General features: G+C 39.5%; 1 protein-coding gene across 1 annotated transcript in view; it reads right to left on the bottom strand.

Annotated features, from left to right (window-relative positions):
• Positions 1 to 25,326, bottom strand: part of LOC134533813 (proton-coupled zinc antiporter SLC30A1) — a 136,378-nt gene that overhangs the window by 32,916 nt on the left and 78,136 nt on the right. The window contains exon 2 of the mRNA XM_063371495.1: positions 8,505 to 8,694. Within this exon, the coding sequence (XP_063227565.1) occupies positions 8,505 to 8,693 (189 nt within the window). The 5' untranslated portion in view covers position 8,694. The remainder of the gene's footprint in view (positions 1 to 8,504; positions 8,695 to 25,326) is intronic.

Raw genomic sequence — 25,326 nt, 5'->3', positions numbered from 1 at the left:
GACTGCGAGTAGCCTCGAATGACTGCGAGTAGCCTCGAGTTACTGCGAGTAGCCTCGAGTGACTGAGAGTAGCCTCGAGTGACTGCGAGTAGCCTCGAGTGACTGCGAGCAGCCTGGAGTGACTGCGAGTAGCCTGGAGTGACTGCGAGTAGCCTCGAGTGACTGCGAGTAGCCTCGAGTGACTGCGAGCAGCCTCGAGTGACTGCGAGTAGCCTCGAGTGACTGCGAGCAGCCTCGAGTGACTGCGAGCAGCCTCGAGTTACTGCGAGTAGCCTCGAGTGACTGCGAGTAGCCTCGAGTGACTGCGAGTAGCCTCGAGTGACTGCGAGCAGCCTCGAGTGACTGCGAGCAGCCTCGAGTTACTGCGAGTAGCCTCGAGTGACTGCGAGTAGCCTCGAGTGACTGCGAGCAGCCTCGAGTGACTGCGAGCAGCCTCGAGTTACTGCGAGTAGCCTCGAGTGACTGCGAGTAGCCTCGAGTGACTGCGAGTAGCCGGGAGAGACTGCGAGTAGTCTCGAGTGACTGCGAGTAGCCTCGAGTGACTGCGAGTAGCCTGGGTCTCCAGATCGGGAGTCCAGCGCCTGAACACCGCGCCTTCACCTCTCCCCATCTGTCCGCGGGCCTGACCTTGATTATCCAGGCTAATAGAAACCACGAAGTGACGAGGATGGAGAGCGGTGACGGGACGAAATTTGGCGGTGCGTGAACGGGATTACTCCGAGAAAGAGCTCACTTCCCCTTCCCGGCAGGCAGCATCGTCCGCCACGTTCCGCCACTTGTTCGACCCGCGAGTGATCTGACCTCTCGGCACGACGAACAAGCCAAGTCTACGCTTAAATGAGCGACTCGAAGAAAAACACGCGCATTCTATCTAAAATTTTGTTTCTAGGTAATGCTTATAAAAATGTTTGATGCTATACATAACGTACCCACGTTTCATTAAAACATTCGTTATAAACTTTTTCACCCCCCACCTCCGACTATTCACAAACTATATGTTTAAATGCTATCCTGCTACATAGGTGTACAACAAAAGGTCAAAATGTGTATGAAGTTTGTATGAGGAAATGCGTGAGATTTTCGTTAGCGTGTGGAGTAACTGTCCTGCACTTTTAAGGGCTTCTAAAGCTCTTCCAGGTGTTTTATCGCGACCTTCCGACTCTTGTGGCAGTAATAACTGGTCCAGTTTGGTACGTATATCTTTACGAGCCACTGTTATTGTATTTACACACAAGCATTCTCATCCAGTTTCCCAGAAACATTCTTCCGCTGCCCATGTTCAAGAGCCAGACGAAATTGTCCGATTTCACTAAATGGAACCACAAAGCAAAACTATAAGACAGTGGCATAACTATTAATTTCTAATTTACTTCGGAAGGGGTGGTTATCTGATCTGTAACTGCATTTGTAACTATATCAATTTCTGAACGGAGGAGGTTTTGATTTAGACTCCTCCCGCTTAATAGTCAACACCAGAAGATGCGGTTGAGAACTAGACACGGCGAGACGAGAAACTTAGAAAAATACCTACACGCAGGCCGCATCGTGCTGTTCATTGAACTTTTTTTTTATAAAGACTCCACATTGATTTTATATTAAAATTATTGTATCATTTGTTTTAAAATCTGATTTTTATAGTCTGAGGGGATTTATTTTCTACATATTAAAAAAAAATTGTGTTTCTGTGTAGATTTTGTTCGTTCTGTGCCTTAAAAAAATAATGTCATTTTTTAGTATTAAAATCGATAAAGGTGATTTTTTTCTATTATTGGATTACATTGTTTTATAAACGTCCTTCTATGTTTTTTTAAATGTAATTTAAATAAAAAAATAATCAACAAACACCGTTGTTAATATTGAAACTTCTCGTCGAGACTTGTAAGGTTCAACACAAGCGTAGACAAGCTTGAACGCTTCCGATGCTTGTTTCCTAGACCTCCCCGCGGCGTCGTCCGCGGCTGGCGATCGCCTCGCATGAACACGGGAGTGCTGTTCTCCCAGGCCGCTCCACTGTTTACACAGCGGTCCAGCCCCCCCCCCCTCACCCCTTCTCGTTCTCTTCGCCAAGCCTTTCAGCCCACGAGCCGGTCCCCAGCCCAGACAGCGCTGCGCACGCAGGCCAATGTTTGGCATACCTCAATAGTAAGACCATTCAAGCTATTTAATTTCACTTGTATTTAAGACGATAAGTTTAAATCTCAACTTCATAAAACCTTAAAATTGTTACTACTTTTGTAAATGAGAAACATCAATAAAAATTTTTTTATCTTGTTTTTTAAACTCGGCAAAACGGAAAAGACAGCGTGGCGTGATGAAAGTGACACCGGCGTTCTAGCTGCAATGTACTCTTATTAACTGGTAGGCATTTTTTGTGAAATATGCGTGTGTTCTGCTACAAGAACAGAAGACTATATGCTTCCCTTCAACCTCCCGTCGTTGCATCAGCTACATAAAATGTTACAAAGAAAAAAAAACCCGCAGGGCTGTTACTCTACATGCTAACGAAAATCGCACGAATTTCCTCATATAAATCACATTTTGACCATTTGTTGTACACCCATATAGCAGGATAGCATTTAAACATATAGTTTATGAATAACACACATAATTCAATGACTTGACTTTTTTTTTTTGCAAATTAAACCGCACTTGTGTATGTCAAATATCAGATCTTCTAACATTATTAAGGGGGGGAAAAAACGTGGAGATCCAATAGCATTGAGTGTCCACCTGGTACTAATGCTTTATTTACTCTATGGCGTAGACTACTCTCAGAATCCTCATCGCTGTTACCGACTCGTACTGTAATTGTGGGCCATTCGGTAATAAAGGCATTAGTATGGTGTGCGATAAGGCTTCCACGGTAATATCTAAAAATTTCAGTTGTTTTTACATTAAATATATTGTTTTGCATAACACTATCTTACGTTTAACAGGTTGTATATCACTGCAGAGATTATGGGATTTTCAAGTATGGCAATGAAAAAGTAGAAAAATTAGAATCATCCGTTCATGATTTGGTATAAAAATCTTTAAATAAATAGCAAGATATTTAATTTTTTAATCTAATACAGTCATATCTTTTGTATTACAATTTAAAACTCTCTAACCAATGTTTACGTTATTTATTTTCTTGAAATATCATGCAGATTTAATTATTCTGAAAATTCCTCTCGACAAAAGAGGTACTTTAAAATGTATATGATTAGTATACTATCACTCAAGTCAAACTGTATTTCACGTTATGTTGGTATATATTAGCAGTTTATATTAAATTATTTTTTTGGCATTTTTAATATCAGTTAGTGTTGATTGAAACACTAATGCTGTACTTTTGAAAGAAAAAGTTTTTTTTGTTTGCCATTGAGAAATGGCACATTTTTTTTAGGGGCTTGGGGGAAGTGTGCGATAATTTGCGATTATTTTGGAACAACGATCCCACAATTTTCACAATAGACGTTAGAAAACTTACTTCTCATACAATATATATATATATATATATATATATATATATATATATATATATATATATATATTGTAAATGTAACATGAATTTTTCATGTAAAACTATAGATATTTGTAAATGTGTACGTTTATATTAAATAAAACTGTATTAATAAAAAAATAGTGTTCGCAGTGATACTGTTTTCGGGTTCCTACCCGGTCATTTATGCTTTGTGTGTGTGTGTGTGTGGCCCCAGTACCTCCAATAGCTAAAGTTACTTGTAAGCCGTTCCCTGAATTTCTTTCTAGTATTTACTGCGCACATTAATAAACATAGTAAAACAAAATCAGGTCCAATTATTAAATCTCCTATTATCTCTTCCGAGATTAAAAACAAATTATTCTTGAATGAAACGTCAATTAAATTTTTAAAAAAAATATGAGCCAGTTTTTGTAAAAAAAATAATAGATACTGACTATCATCTTGAAAACACGTATTTCATAGCCACGTGTTGTTACAATATATTTATTGTAGTATTAGGCCTACAAACTATTTCATAGCAACTGGTTTCCAAAGGAATCTTTTGTAAAGGTATAGTAAATATTTTTTTTTTCTGTGCAGTCTCCAACGACCTCGGATTCGTCCTGTGTCGCTCCGTCAACACGAGGAGGAGGCTCGTGACACTCGCGAGCCACACGCGCACGAGCCCCGTCGCCCGCTGCGCTGGGAGAGACCCCCCCCCCCCCCCTGCCGCAGCTCACGTAGCCTTCGTGATGGACCGCTTCCTGTCCCACACGGCCGGAGAGGATGAACCAGACAAGTGCTCCACTTCTGGGTCCTCTCTCTACCCCCCTCCCCGCCCCATACCCTGCCGCACCACTCTAGACTAAACACCGGAGAGACCAGTTCGAGGTCGCAGACAGCGCGGCTTCGCACCTACAGTCCGTCCCAGCTATTACGAACCTTTTTACGAATCCTCCACAGTGACACGGGAACGTAACAACGGAAACGGACCCGGACACGTTGACGCTTCTGCAATGCACGAAAAAACGTGACAATCGGGGAAACAATGAGATCGAATTCACGGTCACGAACAATTTGATAAAAATTAAAAAAAAAAAAACTGAAATCCGAGAATAAAATATGGTCAGGATTTACGTATTTTGTAAAAAAAAATAAATCACACAGTAAGGATGGCACACTCTACATTCTTGTACTTCAAACAAATTTCACGTATGTATATAAAACGTAAAAAAAAAAAAAAAAACGAACGCCGTGGCCAAATACATAGTATGTATTGGTCGCACGGTGTAACGTAAACGGAGGAGCTGATCCGTATGCGTCAGTGTAGGCATGCGTGCCTTGAGATCTTTCTCCGTAACTGTGCCATTGTAGAACGAGCCTAGTCGTTTCCTTCCAGTCAGAAGGCACTCACGTATGGAAAATACTTATTCTAATATTTAATCGCAGTCAAAATTGGCGAATACTATATATATACACACACCAACACACACACACACACACACACTCACCTACACACACACACACACACACACATATATATATATATAGTAAATGGAAAATGAATATTCATGAAACATTACAGATATTTGTACATTTGTGCAGTTACATAAAAACAGCTGTATCACTTCAAAATAGTGTTCGCAGTAATACTGGCTTCGGATTATTACCCGGCTTTATGTTGTCTCAGTAAACGTTATTTGTAAACCGTTCACTTAATATCATCCCAGTATTAACTGCGCGCATAATAAGCGTAATAAAACAAAATAAAATCAAATTATTGAATATTTGATTCAATTTCCCATGGTTAAAAAAATTATGATTGAATGAAACATAATTTAAAATTTAATATTATGCGCCAAGTTTCGTAAGAAATACTCAGAATTATCTCCAGAATCCTATTTCATATATGTAAAAAAAACATAGTCATGTGTTGTACAAAGATGCAATATCTTTCTTGTAGTATTACAAACTATTTCTTAGCAACTAGTTTCCAAAAGAATCTATTGTAAAAGTATAGAAAACTTTTTTCCTGTGTAGTTATAGTTAAATATTGGCCAAAATATGAAAATTTTAGATGTCGAATCCAAAACGTACATATTAGCTGTACAGGACAATATATTTCCTATATAAATGTTCTTAAAGTCGGTTAAAATAGGTCCATTTTGTCTGTTCAGTTTTTTAAATTGTTTATTTATCAAATTATGTTTAGTAATTCAAAAATTACAAAATATTTTTTTTATTTGCTGTTCATAATAGGTTTATTAAAGAAGTTTTCATATTCTCTCAGTTATTTGTATTCAAGTTAGCTCAGTTATATACGTTTTGTTTCACTATAGTTTGATATTTTGTTAACATTTGTGTAGTTGATTTCATAAAACAAATAAGTAAAACAAATATAGACACTATTATTACTACTATTAGTTTCTCACACAAGGTAAGGCTCACCTGGAGCTTGGTAAAGCTGAAAATGCTCACAGCTGGTTAAGAGTTTGCATGTACATAAAGCCTCGATTACACTGGACGCGGTTTATTACTAGCCACCCACCTACGAATGAATACACTCGTTGCTAGGGAAATATTTTAAAGTACAAATGGGACGTATTTATGCAATTAGGAACCAAATACTATTTCATAAACTTTCATCTGGCACATCAATACGTTTGATACCTATGTCCCGTAATGTTTACGAAAGTGTCTATATACGAGTTTATGTTGCTACACGTGGGTGCGCCATCTCTGTCACATTTCCGTTCATCGACTTCCGTTCCATTTTCACAAAATTACTCCTAAATAATGCCGTATACTGAGAGCTATGATGTTTAAAATATAAATTAACATAATTTAACAACAAAAAATGTGGCGCAACGGTGAAAAGTCGTACTCGCATTCCAAAGGACTTGGGTTGAAAGGGAAGCATACAGTTCACAGGGATGAGAGCCTCACCCGAGCAGTTCCGAAGTTCTTCGAAGTTTGCCGATCGCTCGTGAAAATTCATCATATTGCAAAGGATTTATATAGTTTATGGTTATAGAGTATTTTAAATAACATTAACCTAACTAAACAGACCTTTCATTTTAGTTACGATAACCTAACCTAACCTCCCGGGAAAAAACATATAGAACTATTATTTATTACACTGACTGAACCTATCCTAACATAACCTTTTACTTCGGTAAACTTCGGAACTGTCCGGGTTGCGGGTAAGGCTTCTATTTCTGTGATGTCCCTGTGAGGTCCACTAATGCATTTATTTACATTTGTTTAGAACGATATATACAACTCGTAAGTAATTTAAAATTATAAGGAATTCTTCGTTGGCAAGTCCGTAAATTTACTGTAATATATAACAGTGTGTGATAGATCGGATCCGGAGCGTGAAGGAGAAAGAGGGGGAGGGTTGAAGGGTTTACACTGTAGACCATTAGCATAACCGGAATAACAATATGTAAATAAAAGTAGGTGAAATTGCACGTCGCACGATAAGGCACACAGAGTTTGAAGTACCAGCAGTATAAGTAAACACAACTGTCATTAACTTAGGTTTTTCCTCATTTGTCTCCCCCACAAGTTTCACTGTCCAATAAGTTAGAATTCAGTGACTTGGTGTAAGCTTTTGGACATACGCCATTGCTAAGCACTTTTACTGTAGAAGAAAACTAAAAAATACCCCAAAGACAAAAACACAAATTAAGCAAAAAATTGCTGTTGTCAACAGGATCTAAACACCACATAATATTCTATAACAGGAATATGTTTGTTGACCATATTTCTGTTATGGAATATTATGTGGTTTTTATATACTGTTGACAACAGCAATTTTTTGCTTGATTTGTGTTTTTGTCTTTTGGGTATTTTTTAGTTTTCTTCTACAGAAAAAGTGCTTAGCAATGGCGTATGTCCAAAAACTTACATCAAGTCATGCACTCCCATTGCACAAATCTTTACAAGATAATATAATTCAGTGGTTCCTAAACTTTTTCAGCTGGTGACCCACCTTATCGGAATACCTCCACGGTTTATCGGTCCATGGTGGAGAAAATAACCTTATTTGTATCGTATCCCTTCCTCATGTATACATAATTTACCATCAAATATTGCAAATATGCTTGTTTTAAGATACCGATTGATTATTGATAAAGAACTTGTGTTCTGATTTGAAAATGGTTGACAAAATATAAGCACTTTGTAGCAAATCAGTTATTTATTTAAACAATAGATATGTATTTGCACATAATTCTATTGGTTTCGACTTTTATTATCTTTTCTGATTATTTATTCGATGGTTTCTGATAGTTTTAGGATCGAGTCACGTACCCAACAACCCTTCCGCAACCCACTAGTGGGTCGCGACCCACCGTTTGGGAGTTAGATAATGTGTTAGATAATGTAAGTTAGTAGATAATGTAAGCTGAGTTAGATAATGCATAGAGACCGGAAAAAATTCGCGGATTCATTTCATGATAGGCTGAAATTCAAACATGTGTACAATTCTGCTGGTTCTGCTATTGGCTCGCAGTTTAACTGGAGCTCTCTGGGCCAATGAGAGACTATCGACCAAAGAAGCGTCGAATCACAAGCTACCCAGTGGAGACGCCTCACAATTTAGTACCCAATGAACACGCGCGTTTACTTGAGAAATGCAGAGGATAATGGAGGCTATCCCACGGGTCATTGAATCCGCGAATTTTTCCGGTCCATAATAATTAGGGCCATGGAAATTTCGCGAAAAGATCCCGAGAGTAGCTGGAAGTTAAAACACTGTAGCATCGTCTGTGTTTCGTGATTGGGTGAGTTACTTTGAGGTGCATGTCGATTGTTACAACAACCAATCACACTAATTCAGTGCGGAAGCAAACTCGTCCTTAGTGGCTCGTGCAAACAAGGCAACGACTTCTCTCGCAGACGGCCGCCAATCACAAGTAATAAACCGCTGGTGTGGGTATACCTTGTTGCAGTCTAGCAGGCGTTCAGATTTTTTCTCGAATTTTTCCAGTCCCTAATAATGCAAGGTGTGCGTGTAGGTGTGGGAGGTTACCTTGAGGTGCACGACGCAGCCCATGAGCGACACGATGTTGCACATCATGTGGTAGGCGTCGACGAGCAAGGTGAGCGCGTGCGTGGTGTGGCTGACGACCATCTCGGCCACGAGGAAGGCCGTGGTGAGCGCCACCACCACGTACAGCTGGAAGGGCCGCAGGCTCCGGCACCAGTCCTTCATCGTCATGCTGCGGGGGCAAACACGTCACGGGAATTGTGGGGCGTGCTCTGTCGGTTGCGTGCCAAGCATTTACCGATCCCACACGTAAACTGATTCGAAATGTTTCTTCGGACTTACGCCATTGTATGTCATAAGAAACCGCAATAACAGACAAGAAAAATTAGACACTCAAACCCGCATAAAACAAGCCAAAATCAAAGTAAAAAAAATTAAAAACATACACAGCACAGAAAATTCTGTCGAATAAATTAGTCAAAATAATTATTGCAGATAAGATAACAACCAGAAACTAGCAAAAAAGATCAGTAAATAAAGACGAGTAACGACCTCGTACAACACAACGACTAACATAACAACGCCAATATGATGCTAAACAGATAAAATTAACTACAAAACTTCAAGGCAAAACAGCGATGTGATAAAACATACATTCTGGATACCACAACGACGAGACAGCATAGACGAACCCCGTGCGCTTCCTAAGACAACAGCCTGAGTTAACCGGCAACATTGAATTAAGGAAAAAGGAGGTGACAGAGAGGCCGGTGATACTAAGGGCGCGGTTACACGGGAGTCTGAACTACTTCAGGTGAACATGTTCAGCTGTTGAGTGCGGTTACACACAGTCTGAACATGTTTCGTTCGAGGCCATTTCCCATTTAACTTAAACAGGTTCGCAAAGTAGTTCAGATCGACATATCTTCTACATTAGCCTCCGATTGGCTGTTTATAATATAAACAGTCCTTTGCAGAAATTCAAAATGGAAAGTGTTCCTGGCACAAGTTCGAGTAATATTTTACCGAATGCAACAAAAAAAATGAAAAATTGATCCTGACCTTAATTTTCTTAAAACTGAGATAGGTAATCTCGCTCAAAAAATAATAAAAAATAAGCTTAAGAAATTAAATGTACATGTTGTTTAAATTCTCGATTTGTAAAAAAAATATTGAGCAATATGAAAACACATTCCATTTCTGCTGATAATACTGTATAAACAAGTGATAAAATCCCGCGTTTTCTAGATACAAAATGGAGAAGATCAACAACAATCATTCGTTGACAGTAGACAATCGGTTTTAGAGCTAAACACACTTTTCAGCAACTACCGTGTAACCGTACACTTTCGCGTTTGTAAACGTGTTTACTTAAACATGTTCACCTGAAGTAGTTCAGGGTCCCGTGTAACCGCGCCCTAAGTCACTTTCCAAAACGCTACATTTATTATGGAAACGGGAGCAGGCACAAACACTTAACATATTAATTACTGACTCCTACAATATACTATCGAGTCTCTATTACTAAACCTAATACGTCACTGTTCATTGTCCACACGAGGTATCATTCCCGGTATACGATTCATTAATGTCACTGTTTCCAAAGGAGGGGGGGGGGGGGGCGGCTAAAAGATCAGCGAACACCGTCCCAGTTCATTAAGCGAGGGTATAGTTTTAGACGTCAAAACACAACGGTGGACACGGGCCGATTCTGCCCCTCAGACTATCCAGTCCTGGCCTTCATAACCGCAGCCGTCGGAGTCCGTGGTAAACACGATATCACTCGTGTGCTAGCTGTAGAGACCGAAAATGGGCTCTATCACCAGCGGCGACGAAGTCCTGTAGCGACCGCTGGGCCGCTCGACGTGGTAGAAGACTCAGGTGTGCAGTCCGGCTACAAGCTCGCGAGCCGGGCGCGTGCGCGGGCTAATATACCCGGCAGCCGAGTGACGTCACGTGTTACGTAACCGCGGCAGTCCACAGACGTACTGCGGTACCACTTACACCTTTGAATATATATACTGTATAGAAGTCGCGAGTGGATAGGATTTACTCTACGTTTATCAGAAGCGTATGATGAGCAGCTTGGGAACTTCACCGCTGCAGTGCCCTGCCGTAACGTCCTGTATCGTCTTAGTTGTTATTTACACGTTAGAGCGCAGCACTGTCGCCCGCTGTCATTCCCCGCACCCCCCATCTATCATTCACTGCAGCTCGAGGTCGTTCAACTGGAGGGGGAAGGGGTGTTTGAAGAGTTCGACACTTGTCCGCTAGGGACCACCACAAGTCGATGCCCTAGAGATGGTGGCGATTGCGGCGGTGAATTAACCAACTACCTCAAAACCGTATTAGAAATTTTAACCTGGGCTGGCGACTTCTATACAGTATATATATTCAAAGCTTACACTAGACGAGGCCGCACGAGGCTTGGACGTCCCGGTCGTACACCCCGCAACACAACAGTTGCGCGAAAAAAAAACATATATTAGAGGCAGCACAAAGATAACAGCACAGACAAAAACAGTGGGGTTTCTAAGAAAACAGTTGCGACGTTTCGGGAACTGAGATCTGTTCCCGTCCTCAGGCACAAAATAACAGTCTTTGGCAACTGGTTTCCAAAGGAATCTTTTGTATAAGCACAGAAAATTATTTTCTGTGCACTCTGCACTTCGAGGGCGCCATGTTTGTTGTGTGGAATAATTGGGCACGCGGATCTAATGTTCATTATAGTGTGTTGAAAGCTAAACACAGGATGACAATATGATTGACAATAATGTTTGATGGACAGGAACCAGGCCTTCCTTCAGCAGTGGTTAGTTTAATCGCCCTTGAAGATAACCAGACATGCCGAAACTTTCGATACACCTTTATTTCCACAGACGTGTCCTCAAACCAGAAGCCAAGACTCTGGCCAAGAAAGAATGCCTACGATCCAGATGTAAGTGTAATGCTACACATATAATACAACTTTAACTGAGCCGTTTCTGTGCATCGAATATATTTTTTTTAAATAGTGATAATTTGGGTATTAGGAAGTAACACAAATACTAAGAACCACAAATTTTTAAACTTTTTGCCTGTATCTTCGTTTGTTACATTATCGCGCAAAAAATTATTCAATGGATTTTGATCAAATTCAGCTCAATAATAGGGCATGTAGTAGATAGCAACATTTAGTTTATCTCGATAAGTCACATTGTTCTTTTATGAAGATCTTGTATAAATCTACAACTTATCGCAACTCAGCGAACGAAGTTGTATGCATAGTTAGTTGTAGAAAATAGTCCAGTGGATATATATATATATATATCCACTGGACTATTTTTCTTCTTTATATATATATATATATATATATATATATATAAAGAAGAAAGTCTTTAAGTCTTTGTGTTTGTTTTCATATTTATTTACAGTTAATGTCGACTTGATAAATGTTTGCACTATTGACCGTAAAAATAAGAGAAACGTCACTGTGTACACGAGATTTGGAAAAACCACCCCCATCAGACTTTCCCGCCCCCTTAAGCAGAAGTTTGATATTTCTCTGTGAAATAAGAAAAAATTACTGTATACATTTCCTGGATTAATATAAATATGCCAGTTATACCAAAAATTTTGTTTTTACTAGAGCAGTATGTAAGAAAATGTAAAATGTTTTACTTGTAGCATTACAATAAATTAGTTCGGCAACTAGCTTCCTTGGAATTTCATTGTACAACATAAAATAAAATAAAAATTACTTTTAGTGAAAATTTGCTACACAGAACTGTGAAACGGAATTGCATATGTTCAGTAGAAACAGAAAAAAAAAAAGCGAATTTCAATTCCCGACGGGCAAATATCCAAACATTTGTTCCTGTTTTCTACATCTTACATTGTTCGACCCACAGTGATACGACTTCCGTGAATGCCAGCAAGGAAGGTCAAGAGTCAAAAGGTGATCAATAGGGACATGTATTTTCCGCAAAAAATACTTCCAGACTAGCTGAGCGTTAAAACTCTGTAGCACTGTCTGTGTTTCGTGATTGGGTGAATTTCTTTCGGGTACGTGTCCACTGCTAGTAAACCAATCACAGCCATTTGGTGTGGAAGAAAACGCGTCCTGAATGGCCTGGTCAAGGTGCGTGTACTTTCCTCGAAGTAATCTGCTCTCTCATTAGACTGCAACAGGGCCGGATTTAGAGGTCTGGAGGCCTCGGGGCAACAGAGGAGCGGAGGCCCCCTGGCCCCAAATTATTTTACAAATAAAATGAACAATTTTTTTCGTCGAGTTTTACAATAAATAATTTATTGTGAAATCAAGTAGATTCTCTTAGTATTTAAAAAAAAAACATACATAAATATGATCGGAGACAAGAATTATATGAAATTAAAATTTAGTGTTAATGAATATTTCTGTAAATATTTAACAATAATATAATCATGTATGTACAAAGTACTGTAGGTAAAGGTAAAACAGCGAAAAAAGAATGTCAAAGGATTTGTGGAGGCCCTCCGTTTGTGGAGGCCCCGGGGCTTTCGCCCCGGTTGCCCTCCCCTAAATCCGGCCCTGGACTGCAATAAGATATGTTGCGCTAACTAGTGTTCCCTTGTAACTGGTGGCCCTCTGCAAGAACAGCCGTTACACTATTTAAAGGCGGAGCCATTAAGGACGCGTTTGCTTCGGTAGTGAATGGCTGTGATTGGTGTGCTGGCAGTGGTCACGTACTTACGATAAACCCAGCCAACCAAGAAACACAGCTTCCTTTGCAGATGGCCACCAATCACAATGAAGTAACCGCTGACGCGGGCGTAACTTATTGCAGTCTAACGATCGTTCAGATTTTTTTTTTTCGCGAAAAATACATAGAACGTTTGCTTGCGGCTCGCCCGCAGCTTGAAACTTGAATCGGCATTTGTATTGTGCCAGATTGGCTGGATAAAGCTTGATCCAAGCTGTTCCAAGCTTAAATATGGTTATTGTGTTGACACCTCCTACACGATTTCCAGGATTATGATTGCCAAGATATCGTGCAAACTGTAACCATAATTCAAGATTGTCGTAGTGAGATTTCTGATCGTGTGGAAACTACAGTAAGCTTGATTAAAGTTTGATACAAGTTCGCAGGATTATCGTGGCAGGCTCGCTTCATTCTGTCGGAGAAAGAAAGAGCGTGTTTGCGTGTTATCGAACAGTCATCATGAATCCTCGGTTTACTTTAGAAGTGCGGTTTGTTTCATTTGCGGGATTTCATGAACAGCAGACGTCTCAATTCAGCGTGAGCTATGACTACAGACCTGCGAAACTCTCGTTATTTCATGGCGCCAGGCTGAAAACCAACAAAAGTGTGCTTGCAGTGGCGGTCCTAGACTCTGCGGAGCTCTGGGGTTTTTACTTCTCTATGGAGGCCCTCCCTAGAATATTTGAAAAATCAACTCTTTCAAACAAAAGTTCAAGACAACCTGGAACTTAAATATCGAAATTTTTTAAAAATTTATCATTGGAAATGTTGTCATTCTTTCCTGATAAATTATATTCGGGTCATATTTGTAAATGCATACGATCAAATCCCGATGGAAACACGTATTTATACATGGCAATAAAATTATTTGAAAGTTTTTCTAATACGAAATCATTAATTGAAATGTTTATCGACCAGCACTTTAATTTACGTGCTAAATATTTTAATTTTACTTTACCCATTAATTACCATTAATTAATAAATAAAAAAATAAATGAAAATACATCGGTGCGGTGCCTGGAGCTGCCCCTGCGTGCGTGATCAAGCCGAAGTCACGTGCTCACTGGCTTCTGACTTGGTCGCACCTGATTCGGCCGGATCTTTTCCCAGGTGTTTTGTCACTGGCTTCTAATACTTCGAGGCGTGTCAAATAGCACGTGATCTAATGACCAAAGAGTGCGTGTAACTCAGTTAACGTGGTATAATTAAAATCATTTTGGCAATTAAAACCTCGACTAGTGTAAGTGCTTTCTTTATATCTTTTTGGCGTCAGAAACGTTTCAAAACAATGTTTCACGAAAACTTGCATTGAAATTCGGCCTTGAAACTTTACTCCTTGAAGTTTCACTTCAATAACACGTAGAGACCGGAATAATTCGCGGTTTCATTTCGCGAAAGGCTAGAATCAAAATGCGCTTAACTTTTTGTTGCTTCAGTGATTGGACTACACTTGGCCTGGAGGACCTCTGAGCCAATGAATAACCCTCACCGAAATAAGTATCGAATCAAAAACTTTCCAGTCAACAGGTTTCACGAAATGTTAGCCAATAAACAGGTGTAATTTTCCCGAACACATAAAGGATCATGAAGTCTATCCTAGAGGTCAATGAAACCGCGAATTTTTCCAGTCCCTAATAATACGTACTTGAAACCATTTTCTTTCGAATATGGCCGATGGCGCGGTGCACAACAATAAGCTCAAACCCCATTCAACCTGTGCCGCACGCCACCACGTGAAGCCCGCTCAAGGCATCGGGGACCGACCAGTTGTCTTAACCGTCTGCAACGTATTATCGTCCTTTTCACGTTTCACAATGTTTTACGAAAACGTTGTATTACAATTCGGCCTTGGAAATTAACTCCAATTGCACCCAAAGAAGATTCACTTAAAAAAAGAAATTGTATAGTAACGCGAATTTTGCAGGTTGTATAGCTATGAATCGGGCCATGTAATATTCGCGAAAATATTTTCAGACCAGCTGCGTGATGAAACTTTGTAGCATTTCTGTGGTTCGTGGTTGACTGGTACATACTTGTCTATTGTCAGCACACCACTAATAATAGCCATCCAGTGAGGAAGCAAACGCACCCTGAATGGCCCGGCCAAATTTTGTAATGGCTTCTCTTGCAGGCGGCCTCCAATTACAAGGGAACAATGACTATTACAGTCTAATAAGCGGTATTTTTTTCCCGCGAAAAATACATGCCCTTAGCTATGACTAGAGACCTGCAAAATTCGCGGATTCAGTGACCTCCAGGATAGACTCTACTACACTCTACACACTCAGGCAAATGCCACCTGTTCATTGGCTGCTGACCTGTGAGTCGTCTCGACCGAGTGTCTGTGATTCGACACTTCTTTGAGCGAGGGTCTCTAATTGGCCCTCATTACTCCAGATTAACAGTGAACCAATGGCAGAAGCAGCGCTAAGGTATAATTATTTGAATTGTAGCATATCACGAAATGAATCCGCGAATTTTGCAGGTCTCTAGCTATGACTAAAGTACTTATAAATAAAGCACTAACCAACAACCCTCTCGGCGCAAGACGTTGACACAGCTGCGTGGAAAGCAAAACTTCGCCACGACGGAAAACCAACGAGTGTCTCAGTATCATCGGTGCGGTCATGAAGTGTTTTCTTTTAGTCCTGCATGAGATAAGTGGGGCCGTGTGCAACGATCTAGTTTTAGCACGTGTTACCACTGTAGCAGTGACTATACAGATTATGGCACACAATGAAGTTCGCTTAAGCACAGAAAGGCTAAAGTCAGGGGAGGGGGGGGAACGTTGATGATTACATCGGGCTGCGAGCATCTGTTTAGCCTACTCCGTGACACGAAAGTGACAACCAAAACATTATTACCATGTTATTTAGGGATTTAAAAATGATACAAGAGTAAGTTAGAATCAGAAAACCTATTCAGCGTTCGTGTCTAAATTTACAGAGGTGACAGAGACTAACACCCCAAATAGCTCCATCGCTTTGCCATTAGAATCATTATTTCTTTCTAAAAATGTCTGTATGAAACACGGCTGTTCCTGTTTGTTCGTGTATTCATTATTTTCGTTCGTTTTTAACACAGTGGATGAAGCTAACCATGAAAAGAATCGCTGTATCATTCATTACAATCTCGGAGCAGAATTCACAATGACAGCTGTGAAGCACATCATTAATATTGCAGAGCCAAGATTATTCAGCGGATTAATAATGTAGCAAAGTAGAATTGAAGCACATATATTTATATCTGGTTGATGTTGATGATTAGATCACAGTGTTTTTGACACGGCCTTGACGACCTTGGCTCAGTGATAAACATGGAGAAGAAGTGGGTATCCAATCATGTGTAACCCACCAAATAATGTGACATTTTTATCTATTTCAAAATGAGTAGGGACTGGAAAAAAAATTGGCTGTTTCGATGACCTTCAGGATCGACTACAAAGTACTCTGTATACTTGGGCAAATAGTGCCAGTTCATTAGCTGCTTGCTCGCTTGTGAGTCGTCTCAGCTGGTTTGCCTGTGATTCTATACTTCTTTGGTCAAGAGTTTATTACTGACCCAGAAGCGTCCAGTGAGCCAATATAAAAAGTAGCTTAAAGGTATAGGTTTTTGAATTTTAGCCTATCGCGAAAGGAATCCGCGAATTTTTTCCGCTCTCTACTAATGAGCAGTTTAAAAAGGTTACATTATGTATAGGCTAGTTGAGTTGCATGACATAAATCTGTTTTATAATCGTGGTTTTGCGTATTAGTTGAAAAAAACTGAACACAAGTATTCTTCTTCTATTAAGAACTAATTACTTCTAAAATGGCGAGTACTCACTATAAAAAAACACATCAACTAGATAAATTATTTTGGGAATGATGCTGGTAGTGGAGGGAGACCACTATAACTTTAGATTGGTCTAAGGCGTGAAAAACCAAGAAAAGATGAATGCAGAGACTCAAAATTTTCCAGGCGATCATAATGCGAGTAGCAGAGAATTATTGGGTGCATTTCAAATCGCAAACAAGAGTAGCATTGCTGCAAAACAATCCAGGCAACAGATAGGCAAAAGCTAATTAGATATTTCGTTTAAATTTTCTGTAATAATAACTTCGCCAACGTATGCACAACTATTTACCTCTTAAGCTGTCCGTGGTCTTTCATGAAATACCGATTTTGCGTGAATACGTTATCAGTGACTGTGATGGATAACTGACAAAATAGTTTTATATTATAACGCCTTATTGTCTAAAAGAAAACATTTAAAAATAATTCAGACGTGTTTAGGATAAATGGATAGCAATATGGCCAGGCGAAGAATGGAATATTCTATTTCAAAAGATGGGAAAAGCTCCCTTATGTATTTGTGAGCAAGTCGGGGTTGAATACGTTTTTGGTGCTTATTGTCTATAAATTCGGAGGTCTCATTGCAATGGCGTAACCAAAAATGAAAATGGGGGGGGGGGGGGTAAGGGGAAATTATTCTGAATTCAAACTCTTTCATGTGGGAGGAGGACCCATTGTGTCATGATATAATAAACAATAACGAAAGGAAGAATATCAGTTAATAAAAAAATTAAAATTAATTTTTGAGGATAAGTTAAACAATTATTTAACTACAGCTCCTTGCTCTTTTCGGAAATCCACGGACGGCCATTGCTCTGCATGGCTAACATATTTAACCTGTTTTCACCGATTATGCTTCTTAAACATAGGTATAGTAATACATACTTACATGTAATAATATTTTTTTTCAGAAACTATTGTTTGTATTTTTACTGTTCATAATTTAATGGCAGCTGCCCTCAACCCATCCAATCTCCCTTGCAAACTCCCGGATACACCCTTGTCCCATTGTATTTGAAAAAAAGTTGAAATCGCACATTTATTTCTACCTTCATACAAAATATGAGTGGAAAAAAAACTGGACACATCGCGCAGGAAACGACAAACCGATACGGCCCTCTTCAAACACTCTTGTCTTCTCCGGTGGCATCGTGTGCCTGGGGCGTGGTCACTTCTTCACCTTCCCGTCGCTGGTCTCAAGGACTCCCGTCGTCGAAACTCGAGAGCAAATACAATGAGAGCAATTATTTAGCTAGGATGGTCTCGCCTGCCTGTGATCCTTACCCGTCAAGGAAATGCTTGGTTTCGTATTTCGTCCTCTAGTTTGGGACCAGAAAAAAATTCGTAAGTTGATTTCAAAAGTGTGTATACATAATATTTTTGAAGTGAAACTTTTTGCTGAGGGGGTAACAATTTTCGAAATTAATAGGTATGTGGTGAGAAAACCGAGAGAGGAAGGGACTAGTTAGGTACGTGAGGTGATACGGCAGAGGAGACAGCATGGCCCAATGTTTGCACACACCAGCACCAACTTTTGCACACACTTGCACACACTTTGGAACACTTTTGCAAACTTGTACTATTTTACACACTTGTACACTAGCACACTTTTGCACACTTGCACACTTTTTACACACTTGCACATATTTTCGCACAATTTTGCATACTTTCACACATTATTACACAATTGTGCACACTTGTGCGCACTTTTGCACACTTGCGTGTGCGCGGTTGTTTCTTGGGGTGGACGTCGCGCTATCCCCACTCCGGGGCCGTTGGCGCCGTCAGTGATCGCTGGAGCAGCCTTGAGCGGGCTCCACGTGGCGGCGTGCGGCTCAGTGAACCCCGCCATGCTGCAGGGATAGGCGGGTCGCGGCGGTAGGGACCCGCCTGCGCCCGACGCCACCCCGACTTTAGGGAGTATTTGGGCAGAGGGAAACTCAACGGGGTTTGAGCTTATTGTTGTGCGCCGTGCCACGGACCATATTCGCAAGAACACATTGTGCTCTCATGTATGTATTATTAATTTAATTACTTGTGTAAATCAGTATTGTTGAACAGTGTCACGTATTTTTTTATTGTTTGAGATCATACCCGCATCCTTACTATAATGAATGACTATTTTTTGTTTAATAAAAATATACTTATAATTTATCTCTATCTTCATCTAATAAGCGAGAAATTTCACTTCTGTCACACGTGAACTCCACGCACACATTTTTTCCTAGCTAACTACAATGTGTTTGAAACATCCATATAGGACTATTAGTTTAAAAAACAGAGGGGAAGCTAATTTTCGTATAAGCTGGCCAAGCTTAAAATCGGATACTCGTTCGCACACATGACAAAAAAAATGACACTCGATTATATAAATGACCGTGCAGTAATTTTGTAATTTTACTCGTAATATTTTAAGTTTATTAAAAATTATTTAGTTCGCGTACAAAAAGGTTGCATACACTTACTCGAATATAATATTTAGTAGTAAAAAAAATATTGTTGTACACAGAAAAAAAATCATCGTTACATTTACAAAAAATTCCTAGTGAAACCAGTTGCTAAGAAATACTTTGTAATACTACAAGAAAGATATTGTAACTTTTTACAACACATTGCTATTTATATATATATTAAATACGTTTTCCGAGATAATACTATTTCTTACAATAATTAGCGCATAATTGTATATTTTAATTTCTGTTTCATTCAAGCACATTTTTTAAACCATGGAAAGTATAATGGAATATTTAACAATTTGATCTTATTTTATTGTATTATACTTATTATGTGCGCAGGTAATATTGTAAAGCTATTAAGTGAACGGTTTACAGTAAAATGAACTATTTGAGGTACTGGGTACAAACCCAAACGCAGTTTTACAGCGAACACTATTTTTTTAGCAATACAGTTGTTTTAATGTAAATGTACAAATTTACAAATATAGGTAATTATACATGAATACGCCCGTTCCATTTACAAAAAAAAAACTACCGTGTACCCAAAAAAGTTATTCCGCCCACTCAACTGTTTATATGGTTTTGTATAAATATATATATTTGTATTTGTATTTATTATAAATACATGTATTATTATTTATTTATATTGAAATTCAGTTAGGCCAACTTTTTGTTTGTATTAGGTAGACATTTTTTTCGCCATATACAAGCTAGAGTAGTGAGTTTAAAGAAATATGCATTTTTTTGTAATTGACTTCGAAAAGTCATTTCTGTTAACAACATGTAAAATATTCCACTTAAAAATAGTCTGTTTCACGTATGTCTCAACTGACAGAATATTTGAACAATCGTTTCGTATTTCATCGATTTATTGACAAAAAATAAACCGCTTAACAACAATTAAATAGTGTTCAAATGAGTTGAAATTAAGTGTTTTTTTATCGAGCTAACATTTTTTTTCTCAGTGTACCAGTGTTGGACTAAGCGGTTCAAGATAACTCACTTAGTGCGTTGACGTATAAAAAAAAACAACTGCGTTGAAATATTATTAAGACTGTTACAGAATTTAAAATTTTAGACTTTATGTTTTGGTCCGTCAAAGTAAAAACCTCACTACACAACGGAAGGGTAAATTTTCTTATACTCCCGGTGTTATAACCTCACCAGCAGTATGATCAAATCCTGAGCGATAATATTCCCGATGCTTTTCAAGAACGACTTACTTCAAATGCAAATCACACCCAACTCTGCAGAAAATTTTTTTTCCTGCTAGGCTCTGCTAGGCTCTCGGCAAACAGACCCCCTGTCTTTAACATAACGTCTAAATTTTCGTATAGTCAAAAGTTTCGTGATTTTAGCTTACCGTGCTAGTTAGAATAAAAAAAAAAAAAAAAAACAGAACAATTTTCACGCAATAACCAAGCATTTTATCTTCCCAATATGGTGGATAATATGTAATCAATACCTTCATAAATATTTAAAATATATATATTTTTTTAAATATGGCACAACAGTTTTACATCACAAGCCTATACTATGGCTTAGTGCTCCCCCCGTGGTAGTGCTTCATAAAAAACAACATGCAAAGTCAAACTGTAAAGTCACATGGTGAAAATTTTCAATTATGTAAAGGCTTTTCGCGTCAGGAGAAGGTTTAGTCTCGCAAATATTTTTTTTCCTAACCGAACTAAAACTAAGTGTGTTTGGGAGGGTCTGGGTTAGGGGAGGGACCTAAGTGCGTCTCAGACCGAAGCCTATACGCCTAGTCATACTGGGCATTAGCCATGCAGGGAGAGGGTCGCATGCATCGTGGCTTTGTGCAGGGCTTGGTCAGCCGTGGCAGCGATTGGCGTCATGACTGCCACGCCTATCTTAAAACTATGCTAAGTTTGTGCCCAGGTAAAACCTGCACAGACATGCGGGATGCAAGGGCATACATTAATTGCGTAGGAGTACATAGGATACAGAGGATGTCATGGATGTAGAGTTGTACAGAGTAGAAAAGAGTCACCTTGCTGGGGATTGGGAACTTGGACGCGTGGTCCACTTTCATGTTTTCATCCATTACTGGATGTATGACCAAGGACCGCTCGCACCGCTGTCTCACAGAAACCCAATAAGTCCCCGAACATAACCAAAGTTTGCTGCTCGCTCGAGCAACTTGGTGGTCGGAAATTTAAAATAAATCAGCATATGGTGATATTTACGCAACGAATTTTTCATTGTAATTACGAACAAGTACACGTGAGAAAACGTACGCTCCAGGGGAGAATCAAAGAATAACAATTTTACGTACCATTTTAAAGTAACTGATCTTACACAACAAGGCATTTTATTTGTTAATCTCTCCTAGGAAATTTTAAAACCTATCCTACAACGGCAAAAAAAAATCTTTAGACTTTAAGTCTTTAAGTCTTTGAGTCTTTAAGTACTCGCCAGAGATGTGTAACATGTAACCTCGGTAACGAGCGAATTCACGAGATCTCATGTTGCAAATACACTTGTAACACGAAACTAGGGCAAGAAATTTAACGTAGAATTATTTAAAATAAAGCTGAGTGTAATTTATATTTACGCAGACTGCGTTTTCATCCAAATTTCTTGACGCGAATCACACGTAGTTTCCGCACTCGCCGCTAGAGCCCACTGCTAGAACTTTTACGTCAACGATTTAATCATTCCATTTGCAGACCGACATTTTAAACTTTATAATGAAACGGCTCCTATAAAACCGAGAAAAAAAGGACTTAAAAAAAAAAAAACGAAATCCCGGATTTGTACCTGATTTTCGACACGGCATGCTATTGAAATATTGGACACATTGTAAAGATAAATTAAACTGTTTACGGTTTCTCTTTGGCTTTGTGAAATGTGGTTCGCGCCACCCGCCACAGACGGCAGCGCCGTGGTTGCAATCACTCCTGCGCCACGCACGAAGAGCTGCGGAGAGCCTCCGCCCGCGCGGCCGCAGACCACGCGCCAGAGTGGGCGGGGATCGATACTCGCCGCGTGAGGCGCCGGGAGGTCTCTGGCACGCCCCCGTCCCCCCGGCGAGAGAGGGGGGTCTCGTCCCCCCCCCCTTGGGGGACGTTTTTACCAGCCAGCCAAACATGTAAAGTCGGTTTACGGACGATAGTTTAACGTGACAACGTCACAACAAAACATTGATGAAATGATTGCATACTTTTATGAATAAAATTGAATCATTCTTATTGAATTACCACTATTTTGTATGGATACAAAGAAGGAGAGAAATGAAATCTACAATTTAATATATAAATTTAATTTTATTTGCACTCATTAATTTAAATATGTTTATTACTTTGACGAACAGATTATTTTAACCATAACTTTTATACATGTTTGCTACTTAACTTCTTCCAATCTGTGTTATTCTGTTAAGGATAGGACGATGATAGGAAAAGTAGGAAACGAACGGGAGTGTTTCAAGTTTAATGTACCTCGAAAAAGTCAAATCGATGGTTGTTCCAATCGAGTGGAAGAGAGATAGATGCGGCGCAAGCGTACAATGAGCGTAACGGAACAAAGCGTAACGGGTCAATGTGCGTAACGGGACAATGAGTAATCGTTTTTCGTGCGTGCAGCCAGCGTTCATCGATTTATTAGACGTTGTCACGTCAAAAAAATAAAGCAAACGAGCGAGTCTTTTAATACTTGCCAGCGAAGTGTGACATCTGACCTCAGTAACGAGCTAATTCACGTGTACTCACGTTGCACATACAATAATATAATAAGAAACTCTTACTCGAAATTTAACGTAAATTCAACGCTCTCATCATTTTTTTTCATAACGTGCCAAAAAAAATATAACTTCAAAGAAAACTATTTAACATTTTACCAGCAGATAATTTTCCATTTATTGTTTTTTTATGGTGTTAAAATTAAAAATACTACACTGAATTAATTATGAAAGACGATCAGCTATGTTGGATGACTCCGACCAAACGAAGATAACCGATATGACAATTCGGTTTATAAAATTAATAAAATTATCGAATACAATCCTATCTTAAACTGACACAATCAGTTGGCTTTCATAATGTTTTGAAGAGCTAGTAGGGCTAATCTGCAATAAAAACATATCCTAACTGTGGTGTCGACATAGTTATCAGGTTGCTCGTTACAAGTCAAACAGAATTTTTAAAAAGGGACACCCCAGGAAAAAAAATATCTAGTGCCACATATATTTCTACTGCTAGAAAATATTGCGGTGACCATTTAGTGAAAGCTAGATAAATAAAAGTTTGGGAATGAAAATATTCCTTTCGATGTTGCCAAGTAATTACATCAATGTAAGCCATCTTGTATTTCTGGAAAACAAAATGTTTTCCGTATGTGGATGAAATGCACAGTTTGCCAAAGGTGTGCGCACAGACACGTATCAAGCCTGACGCCACAGTAATCAAGGACAGGCGTGTGAAGCTATGTACAGCAACACAGGCGTGAAAGTAGAAGATAACATTTTTTACACATAGTTTGTAAGCTGGATACAAGCAACTGTGATAACTGTTTACAGCACGGGCTGATAATACTAATACATCACTGTATTTACCTCTGAATGAGTTATCATGGATTTCTTCGTCATTTTTATAATGTATCTAGTTACTCTGTAAATATTGGAAATAGGACCAACATTTACACGACGTATTTTTTTTTCCAAATTATGCTTAGAATAACCCCTGAGAATAAAGATAACACCTCGGGCATCACTGTGTGCAAATTTTTCTCAGTGCATCGCAAAATAAATGGAACACGTTAATTATGAAGTCCCATTTTTTGTTTGAGATTTTTTGACGAGGTTATTTTTCACCTTACATACTTATATTCAATTTTCATACTCTTCCCAATAATAATCAAGCATCCTAATATTTACTCACACGCCATCAGAATGAACCAGCGATTGCTAACTGGTTATAAACGACTCCACAACTTCTGGCTTCATTGTTCGAACGGTTGTCCTCAGCGCGTGACCAGAATTTAAATGCGCCAAGGCACTGATTTTCAACTGATAAAAACAGGAACCGATTTCGCTTCGAAAAACGCAAGTCATGTCTGTGATCTGGACGAAACTCGATCGAATCAGGAAGTTTCCAGCTCTGAGAAAAAAATCTGAATAGTTGGGTTAAAATTAAACTGAACACCTCTGAAAACCCGTACCTAGAATAGTTGTAATTTACAAACCTGCAGCATCATCAGTGTTTCGCAACTGGGTGAGTTTATTTCAGGTACATATCTAGTGTTTAGGTCAAATAAATAAGTGGCATTACTTGCAGACGGTCTCCGACCACACGGAAGGAACAGCTTACGCAGTCTCATGAGCATTCAGATATTTTTTTCCCATGAAAAATATCTGTCCCTTTCGGTAGCCCACGCATCCATCGTGTTATATTGCGCAAATGGCTGGGAACACTGTAACCGGGTGTACGACCGTAACTCCGTTACTCATTTGCGCGACGGTTTTTTCAAGAATGGGAAAATATCAGCTGGTGCAACCTACGGACCATGCAACTCAGGCGGTGAGCCTGACGGGACCGAAGGGGAACCGCGCAGCAAAATTAATCGGCCTGTGACGTCATACCGGATATACAGCGTTGTGCTCGAACACAGACAGACCAGACTGCAAGAGACCAACGCAGAGCGCCGTCCTGCTGTAGTTCTGCAGCGGTGGTACACATGCTGGGATGGGTTCCTCAGCCTCTGTGTATAGCCAAAGCTCTAAACACTTCCTGGTTGCGTATGCGGCGTGATCAGCATCCACGCCCATGGGGGCCCCAGGGCGGTAGGGCCACTAGGCTAAGAGCGCCGGGTCAAAACAAAAAGGAGGGGGGGGGA

Source organism: Bacillus rossius, chromosome 7, assembly GCF_032445375.1.
Source record: "Bacillus rossius redtenbacheri isolate Brsri chromosome 7, Brsri_v3, whole genome shotgun sequence".
Taxonomy (NCBI): Eukaryota; Metazoa; Arthropoda; class Insecta; order Phasmatodea; family Bacillidae; genus Bacillus; species Bacillus rossius.
The sequence above is the reverse complement of the archived record's forward strand: the minus strand, read 5'-3'. Positions and strand labels throughout refer to the sequence as shown.